Source organism: Macaca thibetana, chromosome 3 (assembly GCF_024542745.1).
Source record: "Macaca thibetana thibetana isolate TM-01 chromosome 3, ASM2454274v1, whole genome shotgun sequence".
Classification (NCBI taxonomy): Eukaryota; Metazoa; Chordata; class Mammalia; order Primates; family Cercopithecidae; genus Macaca; species Macaca thibetana.
In genome coordinates, this window is record NC_065580.1 from 171,497,644 (window position 1) to 171,519,428 (window position 21,785).

The following is a 21,785-nucleotide window of genomic DNA, read 5'->3' on the forward strand; positions in this document are numbered from 1 at the left end:
CATACCCCACCAGTGTTACTAGCTGTGTGGTATTTGGCAAGTTAATAAACCTCTTTAAGTCTTAGTTGTTTCCCTGAAAATGGAGATAAAGGTATAACCTACTCAGAAAGTCTTGTGAAGATGAAGTGACAATGCAAAACATTTAGTTGGGTGCCAGCCTCATAATCAGGGTTCAATGAATGATAGCCGTGATACTCATGACATCAGTCATCAGTGCTTAGTGAGTACTTTATAAGTACCCTACATCTATCACATGTTACACTTGCTATTTTAAAAGTACAAGCCCAGATACATTTACCACTGTATAATTGAACCGTTATATAAATTAGAGGTTATCTACAAGCAGGTAAAAGCCAAGTTAAAATAATTCTTTGGTTTATCCTAATCTTTAAGTTGTAAAGTAACTGCTAAAAGATACACCAAAATGTTTTCTTGGAAATAATTTTCAGAAGTATTTTAGTAGTTTTCGTTTGGTTAAGGAGAAGGATATGCATTCTGAAACAAAAATTCTAAAAACCAGACAACTTTTTACCGTGTCAGTGTGGTCTCTGAAAATTCGTGACACAGTAAAATGTCTTTAAAATGTCTTTACTTTCTCAGACTGCATTTGTATCTCACCTTCCAAATTGATTTCTTATAATACACAAGATCATCCACTGAAACAAAATAATAGCAAACACACAGGGCTCCCTCTGTGCCAAGCACCTAAGTGTTTGATGTCTACTAACTCAGTTATTCCTCCTCACAACCTTAGGAATGAGTAGTCACACCCTCCCCATTGAAACATGGGGGCCTTGAGGCACAGGCAGGTGAAGTAACTTGCACAAGGTTAATCAGTGGCTAAGGATAATGCAGCTGGGTTGCCCACCTGGGCAATCTGACACCTGTTTCCCATGCTTGGAACCGTTATTTGTGTGAGCATACAAAGGACCAGAGCATTTTGTTAAGACAGCCAGGAACTTATAATTTGTGTAGAACACTCTCGTTTATGGAGAACTGGCATAAATGTCATTGTAGGGCATTGTTTCACCTTATCCAAACATCAGCCTCACAATTTCATTAAATCACCTATTTGATATTCTTCACTAATCTTTCCTTCTGCCAGTGCCTTAACTATCTACTCATACAAGGTAGCAATAGCTGTGCTAATCTGGCCTAACAATTAGCACAGATATTAGTGATCTGTGCTAATTGATTAATATCTCTGCTAATTGTTTCTCAGAATTAGCACAGATATTCACAATCTGTTTTAAACTACAGCAACTTAAGCTACGTTAAGCCTCACTTTCTGGTGAGTGTGTCACTGTGTGTAAGGGTGGTGATTTTAGGAATAACATGTTCTTCCACATTGCTGAGAGCCGTGGACTTTGAGTGAGGATGCTGAACTGCTCAGACATATGATGTGCTTATTTGAGGACAGATGTGCTTTTGCGCTGGTTTTGCTTAAGGCTCTGAATATTATAAGACCAAAGACATTGATTGATGGACAGAACTTAAGTGTTTCAGGGCAGATGAGAATTACACAGCAGTGATCATATTAAAAGCATTGCATTTCCTTAAGAGTCTGAGATAAGAAAAAGTTTTTCATATATATATATGAAACTCATATATGAAAGTTGTAGCTACTGAGAGGTGGGATAAAAAGAGGCTTTTAAAATTGTAATATTTTTCCTTGAAAAGTAGTGTTTCACAATTGTGTTATTCTATCTAATTTAAGGAAACATGTAACAGTTTTGAGTCCAGTAAGATCAGTGAAAGACAAAAATACATTCTATAGTGAATTATGATGGTACTTACTTTGACTTTCTTTGGACATAGAGGACCTAAATTTACTAAGACCAGCTGTGTCTCAGGAGGTATATGAAAGTGAACTTGGTAGTTACACTGGAATCACAGAATTTCATCAGTGTAAAGGATTTTAGAAATGATTCAGTCCCGGCCACCCATCAGCCACCCATCTTAGAGATGAGAAAAATGAGGCACAGAAATCTGCAGAGTTGATACTAGAAACAAACCACGGTTCTTAGGCTGGTGTTCCTTCCCCAATATTAGGCTTCTGCAGAGTGGCAGCCTCATATCAAAACAATAAGGCTATTAAAATCAATAGCTTCAGCTAAGCAGTAGCCAATGACTAACAAAAATGGAGACACCAACTAGTTAAGGATAGAGATGCTCAGTCCAAGTGAAGGCCAAGAGTCTACATCCCACTTTCCTCTATTCAAGCTATTTATGCCTACTACGTTTAGAATACTGATTATGAAAGTGGACCCCCAAAGAGGGTCATGACTGAGGTTCAAGGAAGCCTCTAGCCTGCTGACGCCGAATGCAAAATGGTGTGTGAGGATGCACATTGAAAAAAATTTTCCGGGAAGAGGATATAAAATTTCTGTTAGATTCTCAAGGAGGTAGGAATAAAGGATTTTAATAACTGTTACTGTAAAATGAAAGAATTCCTTTAAGTTGAATGGCACATCTTAGTCATGACATGAAAAGCTGATAAATAAAAAAACTTTTCAAAAGTTAAAACCTAGGGCTTTTTGGGGTAGATTTTTTGATTTATAGAAGACTGTTAAGATGAAGTATTGAAAGATGAAGGTTACAGATTTTCCATGTTGGCACATGGAAAGTAAAGAATGGCAAAATTTGTAGCACATTCGAATTAGTTCAAGTATTTATGTTACCAAAATTGAAATGCTATCAAATTGCATAGTAACATCCCGATAGCCTTTCCTCTAACTTTTTGGGTTTGTAAGGGTAGGATGGTGCCTATCCTGCTCACTTTTGTCTCTCTAGCATCGCGTCCAGCACAGGCAGACTGTGATGACTTTTTTTTTGGTAAAGACCAGTGAATTACACTTTTTACACATGATTAGGTTAAAACAAGAGTAGATATTTGTGCAAACACCATTCTTCCCCCTTGAAGTGGTTGTAGGTCTCAGACAGTGCTAATTTTTCTCTTTCTTAATGTGTGTGGTTAGGAAGCTGGGTCCTCTGGCCAGAGTGAGCTGACCCGCTATGTGAGGAAACTTGCTTGTCACAGCCTAATAAGGAGTAGTCCTTGCGGCAGAAGTAATTAGTAAATGTGCTTTGGTCATTTGACAGAAATCAGGGAGGCAGCAAGGAGTCATGGAAATGAGCCCAAACTGAGAGTCAAAAACCTGTGGTCTGCCGACACCCCCATCCCACATCCGTACCTAAAAGCAGGCTGTGCACTAGGGACTTAGTGACCTTACTAGAAAAAACTCAAATTATCTGAGCCACAAGTCCTCATGGGCAAAATGTGGATACCACCACCTAACCCTGCCAATTTCCTATCATTGTGACTATCAAATTAAACCACAGGCAGGAAGTTGCCTTGAAAACTTTTTATAGCGTATATTACTGTTCACATAGATAAGCAATTAACTTTACATATACCCGTTTTTAAAAGATCAGTCCTGTGATTAAAAGTTTGGCTGCCCTAATTCACTTCGATTATACATTATGTTAAAGCCATATAAAAGAGGCACTACTTCTTCAGAGAGATGAATGGAGATTACAAGCAGTAATTTTGGCTTTGGAATATACACATAATGTCCACTTGACCTCATCCGTTTGACACAAAATGTAAACTAAATTATGAGCATCATTAGATACCTTGGCCTTTTCAAATCACACAGGGTCCTGGATCTGCTGTGTGATGCTGGAGAAGTAACTTCACTTCTCTGGGCCCCAGCTCCTTAATTTTTAACATACTTTGGATTCTTATATCTTTGTCAGCTGTCAGCTTCAGTATTTTCAGGTAAACTTCTATCCATAGTCATCTCAATATACCTGCTTTAGATGATACAAACTTCAAAAGATCCAGCTCTCCCTGGTAAAACGTGGAGGACAGACACCAAGGGGGTTTTGTGAGAGTAAAGGCAACTGCTCAGCAAAAACGCACCGTGGCACAACAGGAGCGAATAAATACAGACGCTGATTGAGCGTTTGCTCCATCTTCACTTCTGTTAAATGAAGACATTGATATCTAAAATGCTATGAGTCTAACTTTGTAAAATTAAAATAGATTTGCAGTTATTTTTCAAAATAGAAAATATACAAGTTTTGAAGGCAGTCTCTTTTTCCACACTGCCCCTGTAGAGTGTTTTACACACTTCTCTGGCTGCTTCAACAGGGGAAGTTGGTCCAGGGCCATTATACAGGTACCTCCCCAACCATCCAAGGAAACTTTGCAAAGAAGCTCAAGTGTTAGGTTTCCAACACCCCTCCTTCCGCCTGCCTCTGCCCGCGGGAATCCATCCAGCGCAATCTCTGGTCCCGGGCGAGGCGACACCTCTGAGTCCCCAGGGGGCACCCGCAGACGCGCGCGGGACCGAGCGGGCTCCACGGCCACGTGCGCGCTGCCCCCGCCTTGCCCCGCCAGTCCACCCGGCGGTGACCCTCACACTGAGGTCCCCCGGCGTCCCTGCCACGTTGAAGAGAGGAAAGGCGGGCGGGAGCGCGAGACTGAAGTCGGCGTACCTGCAGTGCCAGGAGCGTCTCCTTGGTTCCCCGCGCTTGCTCTGCGGGCGGCTTGGGGCTCCGCGATCCGCTCCCTTCCCAAGGTTGCAGGCGGTTCTGGGCCCGGGCTCGGCTGCGCACAGGAAGCCCGCGCCTGCGAACGTGCGACCCTTTTATAACTCACTTGTGACTCATAACCGACCAGGCGCCTTTTCTGCAACCCCCCCCGCTTCTCCCCCCTCCTGCCTGTTCTTGGAACCTACGGCTTGAAAAACTTTTTTCTTTTTAAAGGAAAAGTCGAAAAAGCCCAGCGCCCGGGGAGTTGGTGTTTTCCCCTTTCCCTTTCTCGTGGGTCATTGCGTGTGTGTATTTTTTTCTCTCGACACACGCCGTGTACTTTCCTGCACCCGCGCCGCAAGGCTCAGCCTCCAACCTTTGTTCTTAAAGAAAAGGAAACGCCTTCAAGTGACGGCCCAGACGTCGCCCGAACTTTCAGTCGGCTGGAGGGGGAAGTGGCGACTTCTTGCAACTGGATGGCAGGAGTGTCTCTACTCTCTCCATGCAGGGAGCCCGAGAGGAGCAAGTGGGAGGTTTTCCTCCTCGACCGAATCAGCTGGAGCCAAGCAGGTCCCTAAGAGAGGAAGAAATGGTCTTCAGGCGATCCTGTATTTCATCCCTACCTCATCACCCTTCAAGAGCCCGCGTTTGGTTTGGAATATGTAACTGGGCTTTGAGAACGTTTGTACTGTGTCTGGTACCCGCATTTATACTTGGGATGTCAAGATACAGGACCTGAAACTTTAAAAATTTTAACCTTACCAACATTCTCCCCTTGCCCTCCACTGCCATCTCCAGGACATATTCCTGGAGCACATGGGCCTTCAGTCGTTTTAATTTTTCCTCTCTCTTTTCTCCCGGACCCTGCCACAAGGGGAACATTTTCCTGGAGCAGCCATTTGATTTTGGGGGATGGAAAGGAACAAATAGATGTAAAGCCTGGCAAGTTGATCCTGCAAGCCTAGTCGAGTAACTCATTCATGAGTATCAGTTCAATAAACGTTTAGACCTTGAAGAAGAAGGAAATATGAGCAAGAGACGGAGGACAGGAATAGATCTAGCCTCATCATCATGTGACTGGGGCCTTTTTGTAAGAAAGACGGGGCCACTGCTGGATTGCATTGCAAGTATCCAGTACTTGGACCTCTCTGTCAAGGGCACACGACATTTTAGAATAGTTTGTATTAAACTGATGTCAGTTTCTAGGACCCCTGAATACATGTCAGAGCTGGAAATCCCGTAGTACTTAATTTACAGATGGCTCAGGTTGGTTAAGGAACTTGGGAGCATTTTAAAATCCTCTATTCTTAAGATACATACTTTTTCTCTTCCTTATAATTCAGACAAGAATAATCATGATGATAACAACTAACACTTATAAAGCATTTGCCGTGTGCCAGATCCTGCCCAAACACTCCTTATATGCATTAACTCTTTCAGTCCTCACTATGATCATATGAGGGAGGAGCATTATAATTTCTGTTTCCAGATGAGGAAACTGAGCACAGAGAGATTAAACGTTACCTTAGGTCCTAGTAAGTAGTCAAGCAGAGATTCAAACTCAGTTCCAACCCTGGAGGGCTGGCTCCATAGTCCAGTCTCCCTGCTTTCCAGATCCATGTGACATTGAGGAGCTGGGGAAGTTGTGCAGTGGGGCATGTGACAAGGATGCATGGTTCGAAAGCCCTGCAAGGCCTTTCTGAATTTCCCATTTCTCATTCTAGATTGAACTGTATGAAATCGCCCATAGGCAATTCTAGGATGACCTTTCATCCCTAGAATGACAAGTTTGTATAATTCACTTTAATAGGAGCAGGAAATTGCTCAATCCTCCCTTCCCCCAGTGATGGAAGTAATTTCAGGTCATGTGCAAACCTCCCCATTTTAGGTCCCAGTTTGAGACATCCAGAATAGTGGATGGAGAAATGGGTTTTAGGAGTCAAATACACCTGCATTTTACACTAATTCTAGCTGTGGAATCTGAAGGTTAACCTTTCTGTGTCTCAGCTTCCTATAAATGACAATGATGTTGTCTCCCATTAGGGATTACTGTAGACTGAATCATGTTCTCCTCAACTTCATATGTTGAAGCCCTAACCCCCAATGTTATCCCCATTTGGAGATAGGGCCTGTGAGGAGGTGATAAAGGTTAAATGAGGTCAAAAGGGTGGATCTCTAATCCCATAGAGCTAGTGCCCTTATGAGAAGAGGAAGAGACACCAGAATTCCCTTTCTGTCAGAGATCAGTCAAAGCAGAGGTCATGTGAGCACACAATGGGATGGTGGTTTCCTGTAAGCCAGGAAGAGAGTCCTCACCAGAAACCAAACCCCGCAGGACCTTGATCTGGAACTTTCTAGCCTCCAGAATGTGAGAAAATAAATTGTTGTTGTATCAGCCACCCAGTCTATGGTATTTTCTTATGGCAGCCCTAGCAGACTAAGAGGGATATGATGATTAAATAAGGTGATGGATAAAAAATACCTGCTCCAGGCTGGGTGCAGTGGCTCACGCCTGTAATCCCAGCACTTTGGGAGGCCAAGGCATGTGGATCACCAGGTCAGGAGATCGAGACCATCCTGACTAACACAGTGAAACCCTGTCTCTACTAAAAATACATAAAAAAAAAAAATTAGCCGGACGTGGTGGCAGGTGCCTGTAGTCCCAGCTACTCAGGAGGCTGAGGCAGGAGAATGGCGTGAACCTGGGAGGTGGAGCTTGCAGTGAGCCAAGATCGCACCACTGCATTCCAGCCTGGGCAACAGAGAGAGACTCTGTTTCAAAAAAAAAAAAAAAAAAAAAAAGGACCTGCTCCAAATGGATAGCTTGAGAAAGTAAGGGCTGGCCACCTGCCCACCTGCCGGGACAAGTATTATCCCATGGATGTTGTTGTGGGCTGAATTATGTCCCCCTTCCCCCACCTCCCAAATTCATATATTGATGTCTTAACACCCAATACTTCAGATGAGATCGGGTGTGTATGGGGTGGTATGGCCATAGACCACGCAGTACTTCAGAATATAACCTTATTTGGAAACAGGGCCTTTGTGGATGTAATTAGTCAAGATGAGGTCATATTAAAATAGGGTTGGCTCCTAATCCAATATGACTGGTGTTCTTAGAAAAAGAACATGATGTGTAGAGAAAGAAACACATATAGAAGGAAGACAGGGTGAAGAAACATTGGGAAAAGATGGCCATCTACAAGCCAAGGACAGGGGCTTGGAACAGATCCTTCCCTCACAGCTCTGAGAAGGAATCAATCCTATTGACATCTTGATCTTGGACTTCAGCTCACAGAACTGAAAGGCAATAACTTTCTGTTGTTTAAACTACCCAGTTTGCGGTACTCTGTCACAGCAGCCCTCGCAAAGTAATATGGATGTGTCTCCAGGGCTGATGGGGCTGTGTTCTCATCCCTCATCTTACCCTCCAGAGACTGAGCAGCTCACATCAATGACCTTCCAGATAAGAGTGGCACTTGTTGATATTACTTAATATCAATAATGATGAATAGATTGTGACAACTGGCACAGCTACAGATCAATGATGAAGTCTTGCTAAAAACATCATAGTTTCCTGAAATTCTACAGAAACCAACAATAACCACATGGAATGATTAGGAACCAGCCTCCAATCTCTCTCCTTAAAAAAAAATAAGTGGTAGAAAAAAATAAAAATAGTTTCTGGAGGTTTAGTACTCAACGATCTTGAAGCTCAGCCCTTCGGAAGAATGTAAGACAGAGATGGTGAGTGAAGAAATAGACCCACATTTCAGGCTTGACCAGCTTATTTATTGTGGCGCAAGGTTTCAGTTCACTGTTTACCCTGTTGTACAATAACATGGAGATAATTAATTATTTTGTAAACTTGTGGTTGCTCTCCATCCCTCAGGATGAAACGAGCTGAGTTGGCTTCCTTTGGACCCCATCAGTGGCGCAACCATAATTAGTGCCTGAGGCTAAAAAAAAATGTAGCCTTCATAAGATGTTCAGACTTCATAAAGAGTGTTTGTTTTTATTTTTCACAGAGAAAACATCAGAGAGTTTTTTCTGTCATAATTTAATTTTTATTCCTTTCACTGTTTATAACATTTGGAAGCCCAATTTTGGTCTATGTTGTTTTCACCCATGTTTCCTCTGTAAATGGGTTGCTGCTTTGGCGTATTATGTGATACTCTTTTTTTTTCTTTTTTTCTTTTTCTTTTTTTTTTTTTTGAGACGGAGTCTTGCTCTCACCCAGGCTGGAGTGCAGTGGCCCCATCTCCACTCACTGCAAGCTCCGCCGCCTCGCGGGTTCATGCCATTCTCCTGCCTCAGCCTCCCGAGAAGCTGGACTACAGGTGCCCACCACCTCGCCTGGCTAATTTTTTTGTATTTTTAGTAGAGACGGGGTTTCACTGTGTTCGCCAGGATGGTCTCGATCTCCTGACCTCGTGATCCGCCTGCCTCGGCCTCCCAAAGTGCTGGGATTACAGTTGTGAGCCACCACGCCCGGCCTATGTGATACTCTTAAATGCTGGGATGCCTTTCCCTTCAGAGGGTAAAGGAGCGGCTTTTTTTCTCTCTCTCTCTCCATCAAATAGGTGAAATTTACAAATTACAGAGAATTAACCTCTCAACTTTATCTTTCCCATTCACCCCTCCAGAAGGCACAGTGGAATAAAGTCAAACCTCTGCAAAGGAGACCAGTGTCTTCTGCAGTGAGTTACAGGCTCTTTTTAGCTATGGTCTAATTGTTTAATCATTTGTGCCCATCAAATGCCTCTTAAGAATTCTTTTGTCTGTACATACACTGCCTTACATAGATAACTTTTTTCATAAAATTTAAAGTTTTCGATAATGCAGAGGTTTTGCTCTTGGCTCATTTCTTCATGTGAACATTTTGGGAAGCCAGGTTTTCACAGTCTTTTGGAAATTTTCATATAATGGAGGAAAAGTTAGATTCTGGGGAAAGGACCAAGATTCTCAAAATATTTTGGTTCATGAACAACCTTGGAAGGTAACTATTCTGCTTCCATATAGATGTCATCATCATCACATCACATATAGAGAAAATTCCTCCACCTGCCCCCCCATAGCGCTCACTTCCCTCAGTATCTGACCTCAACCATATTCTTATCTCAACTGGCCTGGCTCAGTGTTTCAAGCTTCAGTTTGTGAATTGATGAGTCACCTGTAGTAAATTACTCTACACTGTCTTATTTCCCCCGTCCTTCCTCTCTGAAATAACTGGGGAGACTTCTCTGAGCACCAACAGTGTCTGTTTTTATTTTTTTCAACTTTTATATTCAGGGAGTATGTGTGCAGGTTTGTTATGAGGGTATATTGTGTGATGCTGAGATTTGGGGTACAATTAAACCTATCACCCGGGTAGTGAGCATAGTACCTAGTAAGCAGTTTTTCATCCCTTGCTGCGCTCCCTCCCCTATCTTATAGTCTCCAGTGTCCATTATTCCCATTTTTATGTCCATGTGTACCCCCCGCTTTTTTTTGAGACAAAGTCTTGCTCTGTTGCCTGGACTGGAGTGCTCACTGTAACCTCTGCTTCCCAGGGTCAAGCAATTCTCATGCCTCAGCCTCCTGAGTAGCTGGGACTACAGGTGTACACCACCATGCCAGGCTAATTTTTGTATTTTTAAGTAGAGACAGGGTTTATCCATGTTGGCCAGGCTGGTCTTGAGCTCCTGGCCTCAAGTGACCCACCCACCTCGGCCTCTCTAAGTGCTACGATTACAGGCATAAGCCACCATGCCCGGCGCTGTGTACTTAATGTTTATTTCCCACTTATAAGTGAGAACATGTAGTCTTTGATTTTCTGTTTCTGCATTAATTTGCTTAAGATAATGGCCTCCAGCTGCATCCATGTTGTGCAAAGGATATGATTTTGTTTTTTTTTAATAGCTGCATAGTATTCCATGCTGTGTATATATATCATATTTTCTTTATCCAATCCACCACTGATGGACATCTAGACTGATTTCATGTCTTTGTTATTGTGAATAGTGCTGGAGTGAACATACAAGTGCATGTGCCTTTTTGGTAGGACAATTTATTTCCCTTTGGGTATATACTCAGAATGGGATTGCTGGGTTGAATGGTAGTTCTATTTTTAGTTCTTTAAGAGATATCCAAACTGCTTTCTATAGTGGCTGAAGTAATTTAAATCCCCATAAACAGCGTATAGTTATTCCTTTGTTTTCTGCAACCTCACCAACATCTTTTATTTTTGGGCTTTATAATAATAGCCATTCTGACTGGTGTGATATGGTATCTCATTGTGGTTTTGAGTTGCATTCTCTGATGATTAGTTGTGATGAACATTTTTTCATATGTTTGTTGTCTGCTTATATGACTTATTTTGAGAAGTGTCTGTTCATGTCCTTTACCCACTTTTTAATGGGGTTGTTTTTGCTCATTGATTTAAGTTCCGTATAGATTATGGATATTATACCTTTGTCAGAAGCATAGTGTGCAGATATTTTCTCCCGTTCTGTCTATCATCTGTTTACTCCGTGGATAGTTTCTTTTGCTGTGCAGAAGCTCTTTAATTTAGTTATGTCCCATTTATCAATTTTTACTTTTGTTGCAACTGCTTTTGAGGACTTAGCCTTAAATTCTTTGCCAATTTGATATCTGGGTTTACTTCTAAAATTTTTACAGTTTGAGGCAGCAATATCTATTCTTGTGTTATTTTTCTGCCTGAAGACCAAAATGTATAAATCAGGCACCTGGAACCAAGCTGAGAACTCAGTGATACTCTCATATTGCTCATTGAATGAGTCCTAGGACTGTCACAAAATACTATGACTTAAATAACAGAAATTTATTGCTCACAATTCTGGAGGCAGGAAGTCTAAGATCAGGGTGCTAACTGATTCAGTTCTAGGTGAGCACTTTCTTCCTGCAGACAACCACCTTCTTGCTATGTTCTCATATGACCTTTCCTTGGTGGGTGCATGTGGAGAGATATACCCACCTCTCTCCCTGTCTTTATAATACCACTACTCCTGTTTAGATTAGGGCCTTAGCCTTATAACCTCATTAATTACCTCCTGAAAAAAGCCCCATCTCCAAATTTTTATTGGTGATTAGGGCTTTATTGGTGATTGCTTAAGATAATGGCCTCCAGCTGCATCCATATTGTGCAAAGGATATGATTTTGTTTTTGTTTTTATAACTGCATAGTATTTCATGGTGTGTATATATCATATTTTCTTTATCCAATCCACCGTTGATGGTGGGAACACCAACGTTGTGGGGGAACACAATTTAGATCATAGCATATTGCCCATGGCCCCCCAAATTTACTTCCTTCTCACGTGCAAAATATATATATTTTAACTTGATAGCCCACAAAAGTCCAACATGAACTGAAGTCCAAAGTCTCATCTAAATGTCATCCAAATCAGATATGGATAGGACTCCAGCTCTCATTCATCCTGAGGCAAAATTCCTCTCCAGCAAGTCAGATAAGTTATGTGCTTCCAAAATACAATGGTAATACAGGAATAGAGTAAACATTTCCATTTCAAAAAAGAGAAATAGAAAAGAAGGAAGAGGTCATACATCCCAAGCAAGTCCAAAAACTTAGTGAGGCAAATTCCATTAGTTCTAAAGGCTCAAGAACAATTCTCTTTGGTTTGATGCTCTGTCCTTCAGACCCAATGGGATGATGGCATCACCCCCATGGCTCTAGTTGGAGGTCTCACCTCCAAGACTTCAAGTGGAGACGATCTGACCTTTAGAAACCAAGGTGGTGGCCCTGATGACCTCTGGATTGCCTGCAGGGTCATTTTCCCCTCTTCTTTAAGAATAGGATATGTGTGCAGCCAAATAGCTCTGTTGTCTGGTCAAATCCGAGAAGTTCAATAGCTTTCCTTCATTTTGTTCAGTCTCTGTTCCCTTCAGTTGAGAAGGAAAATATTTTTACTCATATGATCTCATTAGCTCTTTATGAGGTGATAATCCAGCTACACTTTGATGTTCTCTTCAGAGCATGCTTTCTCATTTTTTGCAATATGGGTAGACTGAGAATTTTCCTAATATTCAAGTCCTGTTTTTTTTTTTTTTCTCAACAATCCCTTCTTCAATTAACCTCTCTCCTTTCACATATTCCTAAAAACAGCCAGGAGGAACAAACCCACTTCTTCAACACTCTGCTTAGAAATACTCTCAGTTAACTACCCAGTTTCATTGCTTTCAAGTTCTATGTTCCACAAAACAGTAGAATATGGTCACAATTCAGCCAAGTTCCTTGCCACTATCTAAGAAGCGTAACTTTTTCTTTAGTTTCCAATAGAATGTTCCTCATTTTCATTTGAGACCTCACCAGAATAGCTATTAACATCTATATTTCTGCCAACATTCTCTTTATGTGTATTTACCTTTTCACTGAGAAGATTGAAGCTTTCTTTCCAACTCTCTATTTCCATATGAAACCTCACCAGAAATTGCTTTTAATGTCTGTATTTCTAGCATGGACCTCAACACTTTTCTAGCCCCTATGCATTACTCAATTCCAAAGCTGCTTCAACATTTTTGAGTATTTGTTATAGCAGCATTCCATTTCCTGGCATCAAAACCTGTATTAGCCTGTTAGGGTTTCCGTAACAAAATATGATAGACTAGTGGTTAAAAGACAGAAATTTACTTCTCACAGTTCTGGAGGCTGGGAAGTCTAAGACCAAAGTGCCAGCTGGTTAGATGCCTAGGACGTGCCTTCTTCCTGGCTTGCAGATGGCCACCTTCTCACTATGGGCTCACGTGGGATTTCCTCAGTGTGTGCATGTAGAGAGAGAGATCTCTCTCTTCCTCCTCCTACGAGGGCACCAGTCCTATTGGATTAGAACACCGTCCTTCTGACATCATTTTAACCTTAATTCTAAAAGCCCTATCTCCAAATACAATCATATCGGGGGTTAGGGCTTCAACATGTGAATTATGTGAGGGGAGGCACAATTCAGTCCACAGCACTCACTGACTACAAAAATGGTGTTTGGCTTTCTTTTTGTATTCTTCTTTTTCATTGTTTTCAGTTTTTAAAAAGTATTTATAGGGGAAACGTACAGAGGTGGGGACCATCTTTGGAGCCCTCAGAATGGTATCCTCTGTACCTCTGGGCAATCACAGCCCTCATGGGTCCTTGGTCAGAAGCATCTCACCAGTCTCTGTTGGGGCCTCATCTGTGATTTCTACAGGGGTGTATGCTTTTTTTAAATAAATAAAATAATTTCAATTTTCTTTTTGCCAAGCTTTATTTTTAAATTATTCAACTATCCCAATGGCCTTTTAAATTCTTTTTCATCTCCAGGTCTGTTTTAAGAACAGCATTCTAATGTTCATTCTGTTGAATATAGTTTTAAACTTATCCCAGTGCTAGGTTTAGGGTGTGGGACAAAGTGAATCCAAGGGAATAGCATGAATAGGGGCAGTAAACTGTGGAAATGAGCTAGCCTTGAGCTTCAAGATTATCATTCGTGTAAACAGATACATGATAAAACTAATACAAACATACTCAAGAGGTCACTTGACATTATTCTATTTTACAGAAAACATATGCATCTAAATAAGTTCCAGGCTCAGTTATCTCTGAAATAACAAAATACTTTCAGGTGGATAAACACAAAAGAAATACCTCAGTTTCCCACATTTTCTTCAAGCCTCAAAGGAATGTGTAGTTAAAATTCTTTTTTTTTGTAGAAGTGACCAGTATCTTTGATATCATCAGACAACAAAACTTTAGTCATGCTGATTTCTATCCTGTATTTTGAACACAGCTCTTTGTTGGAGTTCTGTATGTTTATTCTTCTAAAAAAACCTTCCCTGATTTATCCAGCCTTCATAGTCTAAACTTTTTGTCCAAACTCTTATGGCACTGATGATCAGATTTCTCTATTATTATTTTAGAGACAGGATCTCTCTCTGTCACCCAGGATGAGTTCAGTGGCATAATCATAGCTCACTGAAACATCACATTCCTAGCCTTAAGTGATCCTCCCACCTCAGCCTCCCACGTAGCTAGGACTACAAGCATGTGCCACCATGCCCAACCAATTTTTAAAAAATTTTTATTCTTTGTAGAGACAGGGTTTTGTTATGCTGCCCAGGCTGGTCTTGAACTCCTGGCCTCAAGTGAGCTTTCCACCTCAGCCAGCTAAAGTACTGGAATTACAGGCATAAGCCACTGCATCTGGCCCAGATTTCTCTATTATTCACTGTTGCATTTCATACTTTATCATTTGATTTTCTTATTCAGCTGCATTATCAGTGTTTGTTTTTATCTTGCTAACATAAATGTAACATGTTCAAGAACTGAATTCATGTTTTATTTACTAAATTACTATTCCTCATAATACTTAGCATAGTATTTAGTGTTAGGTGCAAGATAGTTAATCAATAAGTTCTGAATTAGATTAACTTTGCTAGGAAACAGAAGACCAACAGAAGAATAGCAAGTGTATATATTCAAAGATGACCTAAACAGGGGTGCAGTTTTGACTCAACAAATTAAGGGTCTGTGAATGCTAATAAATACAGTGTTTGGTATATTTGGTATATGTTTATATAGTTTGGATGTAAGTCCCTGCCCAAATCTCATATTGAAATTATGAGATTATGGAGGTAGGGCCTAGTGGGAGGTGATTGGATCATGGAGTAGAGTTCTCATGAATGGTTTAGGACCATCCCCCTTGGTTCTGTCCTCATGACAGTGAGTAAATTCTTATGAAATCTGGTCATTTAAAAGTATATGGCACCTCCTGCCTCACTGTCTTGCTCCTGCTTTCACCATGTGACGTGCCTGCTCTGCCTTTCCCTTCCATTATGATTGGAGGTTCCTGAGGCCTCCCCAGAAGCAGATGCACCATGCTTTCTGGACAGCCTGCAGAACCATGAGCCAAGTAAACCTCTTTCCTTTGTAAATTACCCAGTCTCAGGTATTTCCTTAATAGCAGTGTGAGAATGGACTAATACAATGTTGATTAATAAAATTATATTGACTCATGAATGCCCCTACTTGAAGAATAATAGAAATTGATTTCCAGGGTGGCAGTTGGTAGAACTCTTGATTTATATGGTCAAATTTATTTCTCCATGATCTTGATCATCTCAGTAATTGGTGCCACCTTCTGCTTTATTGTTCGAGCACCTGTTATTTCTTACGTTCTGTCACTCCATCATATCCAGTTCATTAAGAATTCATAGACTCTACCTCTAAACCATAGCCTGACTCCACCTACATGTGTCCGTCTCTACTGCTACTACTCTAGTCCAAACCACCATCCTCTTTTGCTTAGACAATTGTCATGCTTTGTTCCCTTTTCCTCCCATAATGCGTACATAGCCAGGGTGGTCTTTTAAAAACCTAACTCTGCTGCCACATTCTTACCTGAAATTCTGCCATACTTGCCATAGCACTCAGGATAAATGTAAACTCCAACCTGATCTGCAGGTTTACAGCATCTGGATCCCACTTACCCTTCAGACTTTGTTTGTGCATTTTTCATTTTTACTGTATTTCAACCACAGTAGCTTTAGTTGTATTCCTGGAAATTAATGAGCCTGGCTCTGTCTTAAGAATTTACATGGTAATAACCACTGTGTTCATTCTGATTTTATATTCTCTAGGCAGTAAGAGGGCAGTTTCTGAGAAAATCAGCAAACAGAACTGTGGGGGGAATACTTTTGCTAACTCTAATTTTCTAGGGCAGTACAATTCTCTCTTGCCGGTAAAATTGAACTGCCCATAGTGGTGAAACCAGATGAGAAGTGTACCTTACGTGACTTCTCTCAAAAAGTAATGTGAGCTCTTTAGTGTCTCTTTACAAATAATTTCACCTCTTGTTGAGGAACTGGTGATCCAAAGGAGACCAAAGAATAAGTAATGAGAGAGATCTTAGGAATATAGCTTGATATAAATCAGAATCTTGTCCTACCACAGATACCTTCTTCCTCAAAGCACAGCAAGCAAATATCCATGATGCCGGATCATCAGGCCCTAGGGCTCGGGTCGCTGCTGTTGCTAGTATGGGTCCTCCACTCTAGGAATTAGCATGTATTACACAGTGGGAATGTAACTGGAACCCCACAGAGTCCTTTGATGTTCAGAGATGTAAATTATCTTTCTGTTGGGACAACCTCATTTACATGAAGTGATCATTTCCTCTAAGTTTGGTGCCTGAGTGTTCAGTTTCCTGAGTACCATCTCTTGGGTAGTGGCAAGATAATAGATGTATTACTAGCCTTCTCTCAATGCCAATTTAAGGGATTTGGGTACAAACCCCAGATGTTTCTTCTCACTTTCTAATTTAAATGCAGGTTCCCAACGTGATAATGGGAGAGCCTCCTAAGTGTGTGATATAGTTTGGATATTTGTCCCCGCCCAAATCTCATGTTGAATTGTAATCCCTTTTGTTGGAGGTGGGGCCTAGTTGGAGATGTTTGGATTGTGGGGGTGGATCCCTCATGAATGGCATGGGCCATCCCCTTGGTGATAAGTGAGCTCTCGCTCTGAGTTCACATGAGAACTGGTTGTGTAAAAGTGTGTGACACGTCCCCTGACAACTGTCTCTCTCTCTTGCGCTCTACCATGGGATATGCCTGCTCCCCATTTGCCTTCTGCCATGATGGAAGCTTCCTGAGGCCTCCCCAGAAGCACATGCTGGTGCTGTGCTTTCTGTACAGCCTGCAGAACCGTAAGTCAATTAAACCTCTTTTTTTTTTTTTCTAAATTACTCAGTCCCAGGTATTTTTTTATAGCAATACAAAAATGGTGAATACGGTGTGTGCTCACATGGAGGGTTACAAATTATTCTGGTAGGGAAGATCTTTGGTGTTTCCCACACCATACACCAATACCACACTGCTAGAATGTCTTTAGAAGGCAATGTCACACACACAGAAGTTCTAATTGAGGTACATCCTCAGCAGGGTGGCTAACTGGATAGGCACTGCCTCACGGAAGTTTCTTATCCCTGGAATGCCATACTAGGCTGTGGTGATGCCACATTGTGATGGCAGTTTTATAGCAGGATGCTTATTTTATATCTATCCATCTATCTGTCTGTCTGTCTGTCTGCCTGTCTGTCTATCTGGATATATAAAAGGCCATATCTGTATAGGTCATCTATAGTAGGATGCTTATTTTATATCTATCTGGATATATAAAAGGCCATATTTGGATAGGTCATCTATCTGGATATATATTAAAGGCCATTTGTACACAAATGTTCAGGTAAATAACATTAAGCTTGGAAAAATATATCTCAGATCCCAATTAAAAGATAAAGATGGTCTAGACAGGCTCCCACTTTATTTTCTCTGAAAAAGAGGCCTAGGTGTGAAGGCCTGGCCTTGGCGCTTTGTCACTTGGATGCTTTGTCCTATCCCTGAGGTGTCTAGCGTTCTTCAAGGACCAAAACGTGAGGTTTACAGTTAAAAACAAATCCGAAGATCCTGTAGCCATGCTCAGGAGCCAGGAGTTTTTTCTTGGAGAAAAGGAATGGTCAGAGCCTTGGTCTGGTGAGAGTGAGAAGCAGGGTCATTAGGACAAGCCCAGGCTGTCCAGTCCTACCCTGCTCCTAGTTCCTTGCTCTAATGTATAGTTGCTTTTAATTTTATGATTTATTTTATTTTATTTTGAGACAGGATCTTGCTCTGTCACCCAGGCTTAAGTGCAGTGGTACAAACACAGCTCACTGTAGCCTCAACCTCCTGGGCTCAAGCAGTTGTCCTGCCTCAGCCTTCCTAGTAGCTGATACTCTAAGCGTGTGCCACTATGCTGGCTAATGTTTTGATTTTTTGTAGAGATGGGGCCTTCACTTTGTTGCCCAGGCTGATTTCAAACTATAGGCTTAAGTGATTCTCCCACCTTGGCCTCCCAAAGTGCTGGGATTATAGGTGTGAGCCATAGCACCTGGCCAACATATTTTAAAACTAAAGTTTATTGCCTGAAAAGTTCTAATGTAACATTGTTCTGTATAGACACATAGACACACACAGAAAAACTGCTTTATTGATAATAAATAAAATAGCTTAACTATAATAGAAAAGAATCACAACTAAAAATGGTCTTAGCCTGAGCTCCACATGAAGAATAAAGAATTATTCTTTTATCTTTTATATATCCTACTCAGATAGCAGTTTCATTTTGCCTCACCTTATGAATCTTTGATTCTTCAGCACCTGTTAACTTAGTGCATTTATGCACCTCTTATGATCCTGACTTGTTTTAAGTTAAATAACTAGAACTGTATCAGGAAGTACTAAAATTTCTAATGATTATAATTTATTGTCTTCTTTGTTCATTTAAAAATATTGCATTGCCACTGTGATGGTTAATTTGATGTGTCACTTTGACTGTGCCACAGGGGCCCAGATATTTTATGAAACATTATTTCTAGGTGTGCTTGTGAGGATGTTCCTGGGTAAAATTCGCATTTGAATTGGTCGATTGAGTAAAGCAATTTGCCCTTCTCCATGTAGGTGGGCATCAGCCAGTCCTTTCAAAGCCCAAATAGAACAAAAAGTGGAGGAAGGAAGAATTTGTTCTCTGCCTGACAGTTTGAGCTGGGACATACATCTACTGCCCACAGATTAAGACTTACACCCTTAACTCTCTTGGTTCTCTGTAGTCTGAATTCTGACAGTCTTAAATCCTGAAGGGCTTTGTTCTTTCTTCTTGTATCTCTAACCATTAAATGAACCACTGTTACTACATGTACATGCCGCTTTACCATCATACTTTAACATCGAATCCACAAATTATTCTAATTGAGAAATGACATGAAAGAATTCAAGGCGTTCTATCCCCATTGGGTCAATTTGTGGAAAATAGAAGATTCAACCTCATATGGAGAAAAGATGCATAAGAGTCTGTAAGCAACTTCGGCCTCCTGTGAAGAATAAAATGTGTGCAAATACAAACATATTCTTGTAGGGAGTTAAATATCCTGAGACCATGTAAGTGCCCAAGGATGAACAAGGAAATCCAGGATAGACTGCATATTATTAAATTTAAAGAATCTGTTATACAACATGCAAACATGGTTCTAGAAACAGCTACCTGTGTAACTAATTCTGGGTTATAGGAAGCCCAGGTACCATGAGGGTAGTAAGATAATTTTTTGTTTCATCCCAATGGGAGCAGCTAGATGTAACCCATTTTTGCTGCAGCCGATTGCAAAATCAGCCTTATTGCTTCTGTCTCTCTGGGTTCTGTGAAATGGGTTCTGGATGCAGTGTGGGTTTTTTTTGTTGTTGTTTATTTGTTTGTTTTCTGTTGTTGCTGTTGTTGTTCTCTTTGCCATCACAGCATTACTGTCTTTTGTAACAAAACTTTTAATTTATTTTTTCAGAGTGTTAAGCACCTTCTTACCCTCACCAAAGTTATCTAATAGAGCAGGGTCTAAGCATTGTGTTTGACCATGATTGGTTGCTTGAAGCACTAACCTGTAGTTGGTTTCCATGGAGCAAATAATAGCACCACACTTGCTGGATTAACGTGTATCAGAGAAAATTGATGTGCTCAAGGACAGCAGCAGGAATTAAGTCTTGCTGTTACCATTCACCTTCTGAGGCAGGTCGCAGCAACCTGATAGGGCGAGGTGTTAGATTTTGGGATAGTGACTTCACCTCTGGACTTTGAGGCTTTTAAGGATCATGATTAGGGAAGTATTTGCTATTCTCCTGAAGTGATCAGGGCCAGGTTCCCAGCTTTATGGTTGCAGCCATATGACATGACAAACTATAGTTGGGGAAGAACACACCTCTTTCCTGGCGTGTTCTGGGTGGGTAGTTTGGTGGACAGAGCAGTGGACTCTTCGAAGATGTCTAACTCCTACTTCCTGGAACCTGCGAATAGGTTATGTTACATGGCAAGTGGGAATGAGGGTGCTAGATAGAATTATGTTTGCTAATCAGCGGACCTTAACATTAAGAGATTATCTTATTTGGGTGAGCCCAATGTGATCACAAGGGTCATTAAATGTGGTAGAGGAAAGCAAGAGTTTATGTCAGAGTAATGTGATGTGAGAAAGACTTGCCTGGTTATTGCTTTAAGGATGGAAGGGGCCCACAAGCCAAGGAAGTGGGCAGCCTCTAGAAGATGGAAAAGGCAAGAGACAGATTCTCCACTAGAGCCTCCAGAAGGAGCACAGCTCTGTTGACCCATTTTAGAATTCTTACTTTCAGACTGTAAGAAATAAATTTGTCTTGTTCTAAGCCATAAAGTTTGTGGTAATTTGTTTTACAGTAGCAATAGGATACTGAGGTCCAAGTCTTGAACAGTATTGATTGTTTCAAGTGACTGGGTTATAATCTGTTTTCATAGATCTCTGCAGAGACCAGCTTCTTCCTCCTGCAGGTAGCCATTCTTGGACAAGTTGATATAGTTTAGATGCTGTGCTCTCCAAATCTCATGTGGAATGTAACCCCCAATGTTACAAGTGTATGCCTCATGGGGGTAGATCCCTCATGAATTGCTTAGTACCATCTCCTTGGTGATGAGTGAGTTCTTACTCTGGTAGTTTATGTGAGATCTGGTTGTTTGAAAGAGCATTGCACCTCCCCACCTCCACCTCTTGCTCACTGTCTTGCCATGTGACATTGTCTGCTCTCCCTACACTTTCTGCCATGATTATAAGCTTCCTGAGGCCCTCACCAGGAGCAGATGCTGGAGCCATGCTTGTACAGCCTGCAGAACCTTGAGTCAATTAAACATTTTTAATAAAAATAAACTACTCAGCTTCAAGTATTTCTTTATAGCAATGCAAAAATTTTCTGATACAGAAAATTGGTACCAAAGAGTGGGGCATTGCTATAAAGATACCTCAAGATGTGGAAGCAGCTTTGGAACTGGATAACAGGCAGAAGATTGAAGAAGACAGATTCAGGCAGATTCACAAGATAGAAAGATGAGGGAAAGTTTGAAATTTCTTGGAGACTAGTTAAATGGTTTTGACCAAAATGCTGATGGATATATGGACAGTGAAGTCTAGGCAGACAAGGTCTCAGATGGAAATGAGGACGTTATTGGGAACTGGAGGAAAAGTTACCCATGTTATGCTCTGGCAAAGAGCTCGGTTACATTTTGTCCATGTCCTAGGGATCTGTGGAAGGTTGAACTTAAAACTGATGACTTAGGGTATCTGGTTGAAGAAATTTCTAAGCAGCAAAGCATTCAGGAATAAAGTAGTGCCGGGCATGGTGGCTCATGCCTGTAATCCCAACATTTGGGAGGCTAAGGTAGG

At 41.2% G+C, this 21,785-nt stretch overlaps 2 protein-coding genes across 11 annotated transcripts in view; one reads left to right on the forward strand and one right to left on the reverse strand.

Moving 5' to 3' along the window:
- JAM2 (junctional adhesion molecule 2) overlaps positions 1–21,785 on the reverse strand; it is a 215,544-nt gene that overhangs the window by 151,672 nt on the left and 42,087 nt on the right. The gene's annotated exons all lie outside the window — the stretch shown is intronic.
- Positions 1–21,785, forward strand: part of MRPL39 (mitochondrial ribosomal protein L39) — a 238,319-nt gene that overhangs the window by 40,259 nt on the left and 176,275 nt on the right. For 9 of the 10 annotated variants that reach the window (XM_050784749.1, XM_050784753.1, XM_050784750.1 and 6 more), the window contains exon 10: positions 17,170–17,231. The exons of the other annotated variant lie outside the window; for it this stretch is intronic. In XM_050784749.1, coding sequence (XP_050640706.1) covers positions 17,170–17,231 — 62 coding nt within the window. The remainder of the gene's footprint in view (positions 1–17,169; positions 17,232–21,785) is intronic. 10 annotated transcript variants of the gene reach the window in all.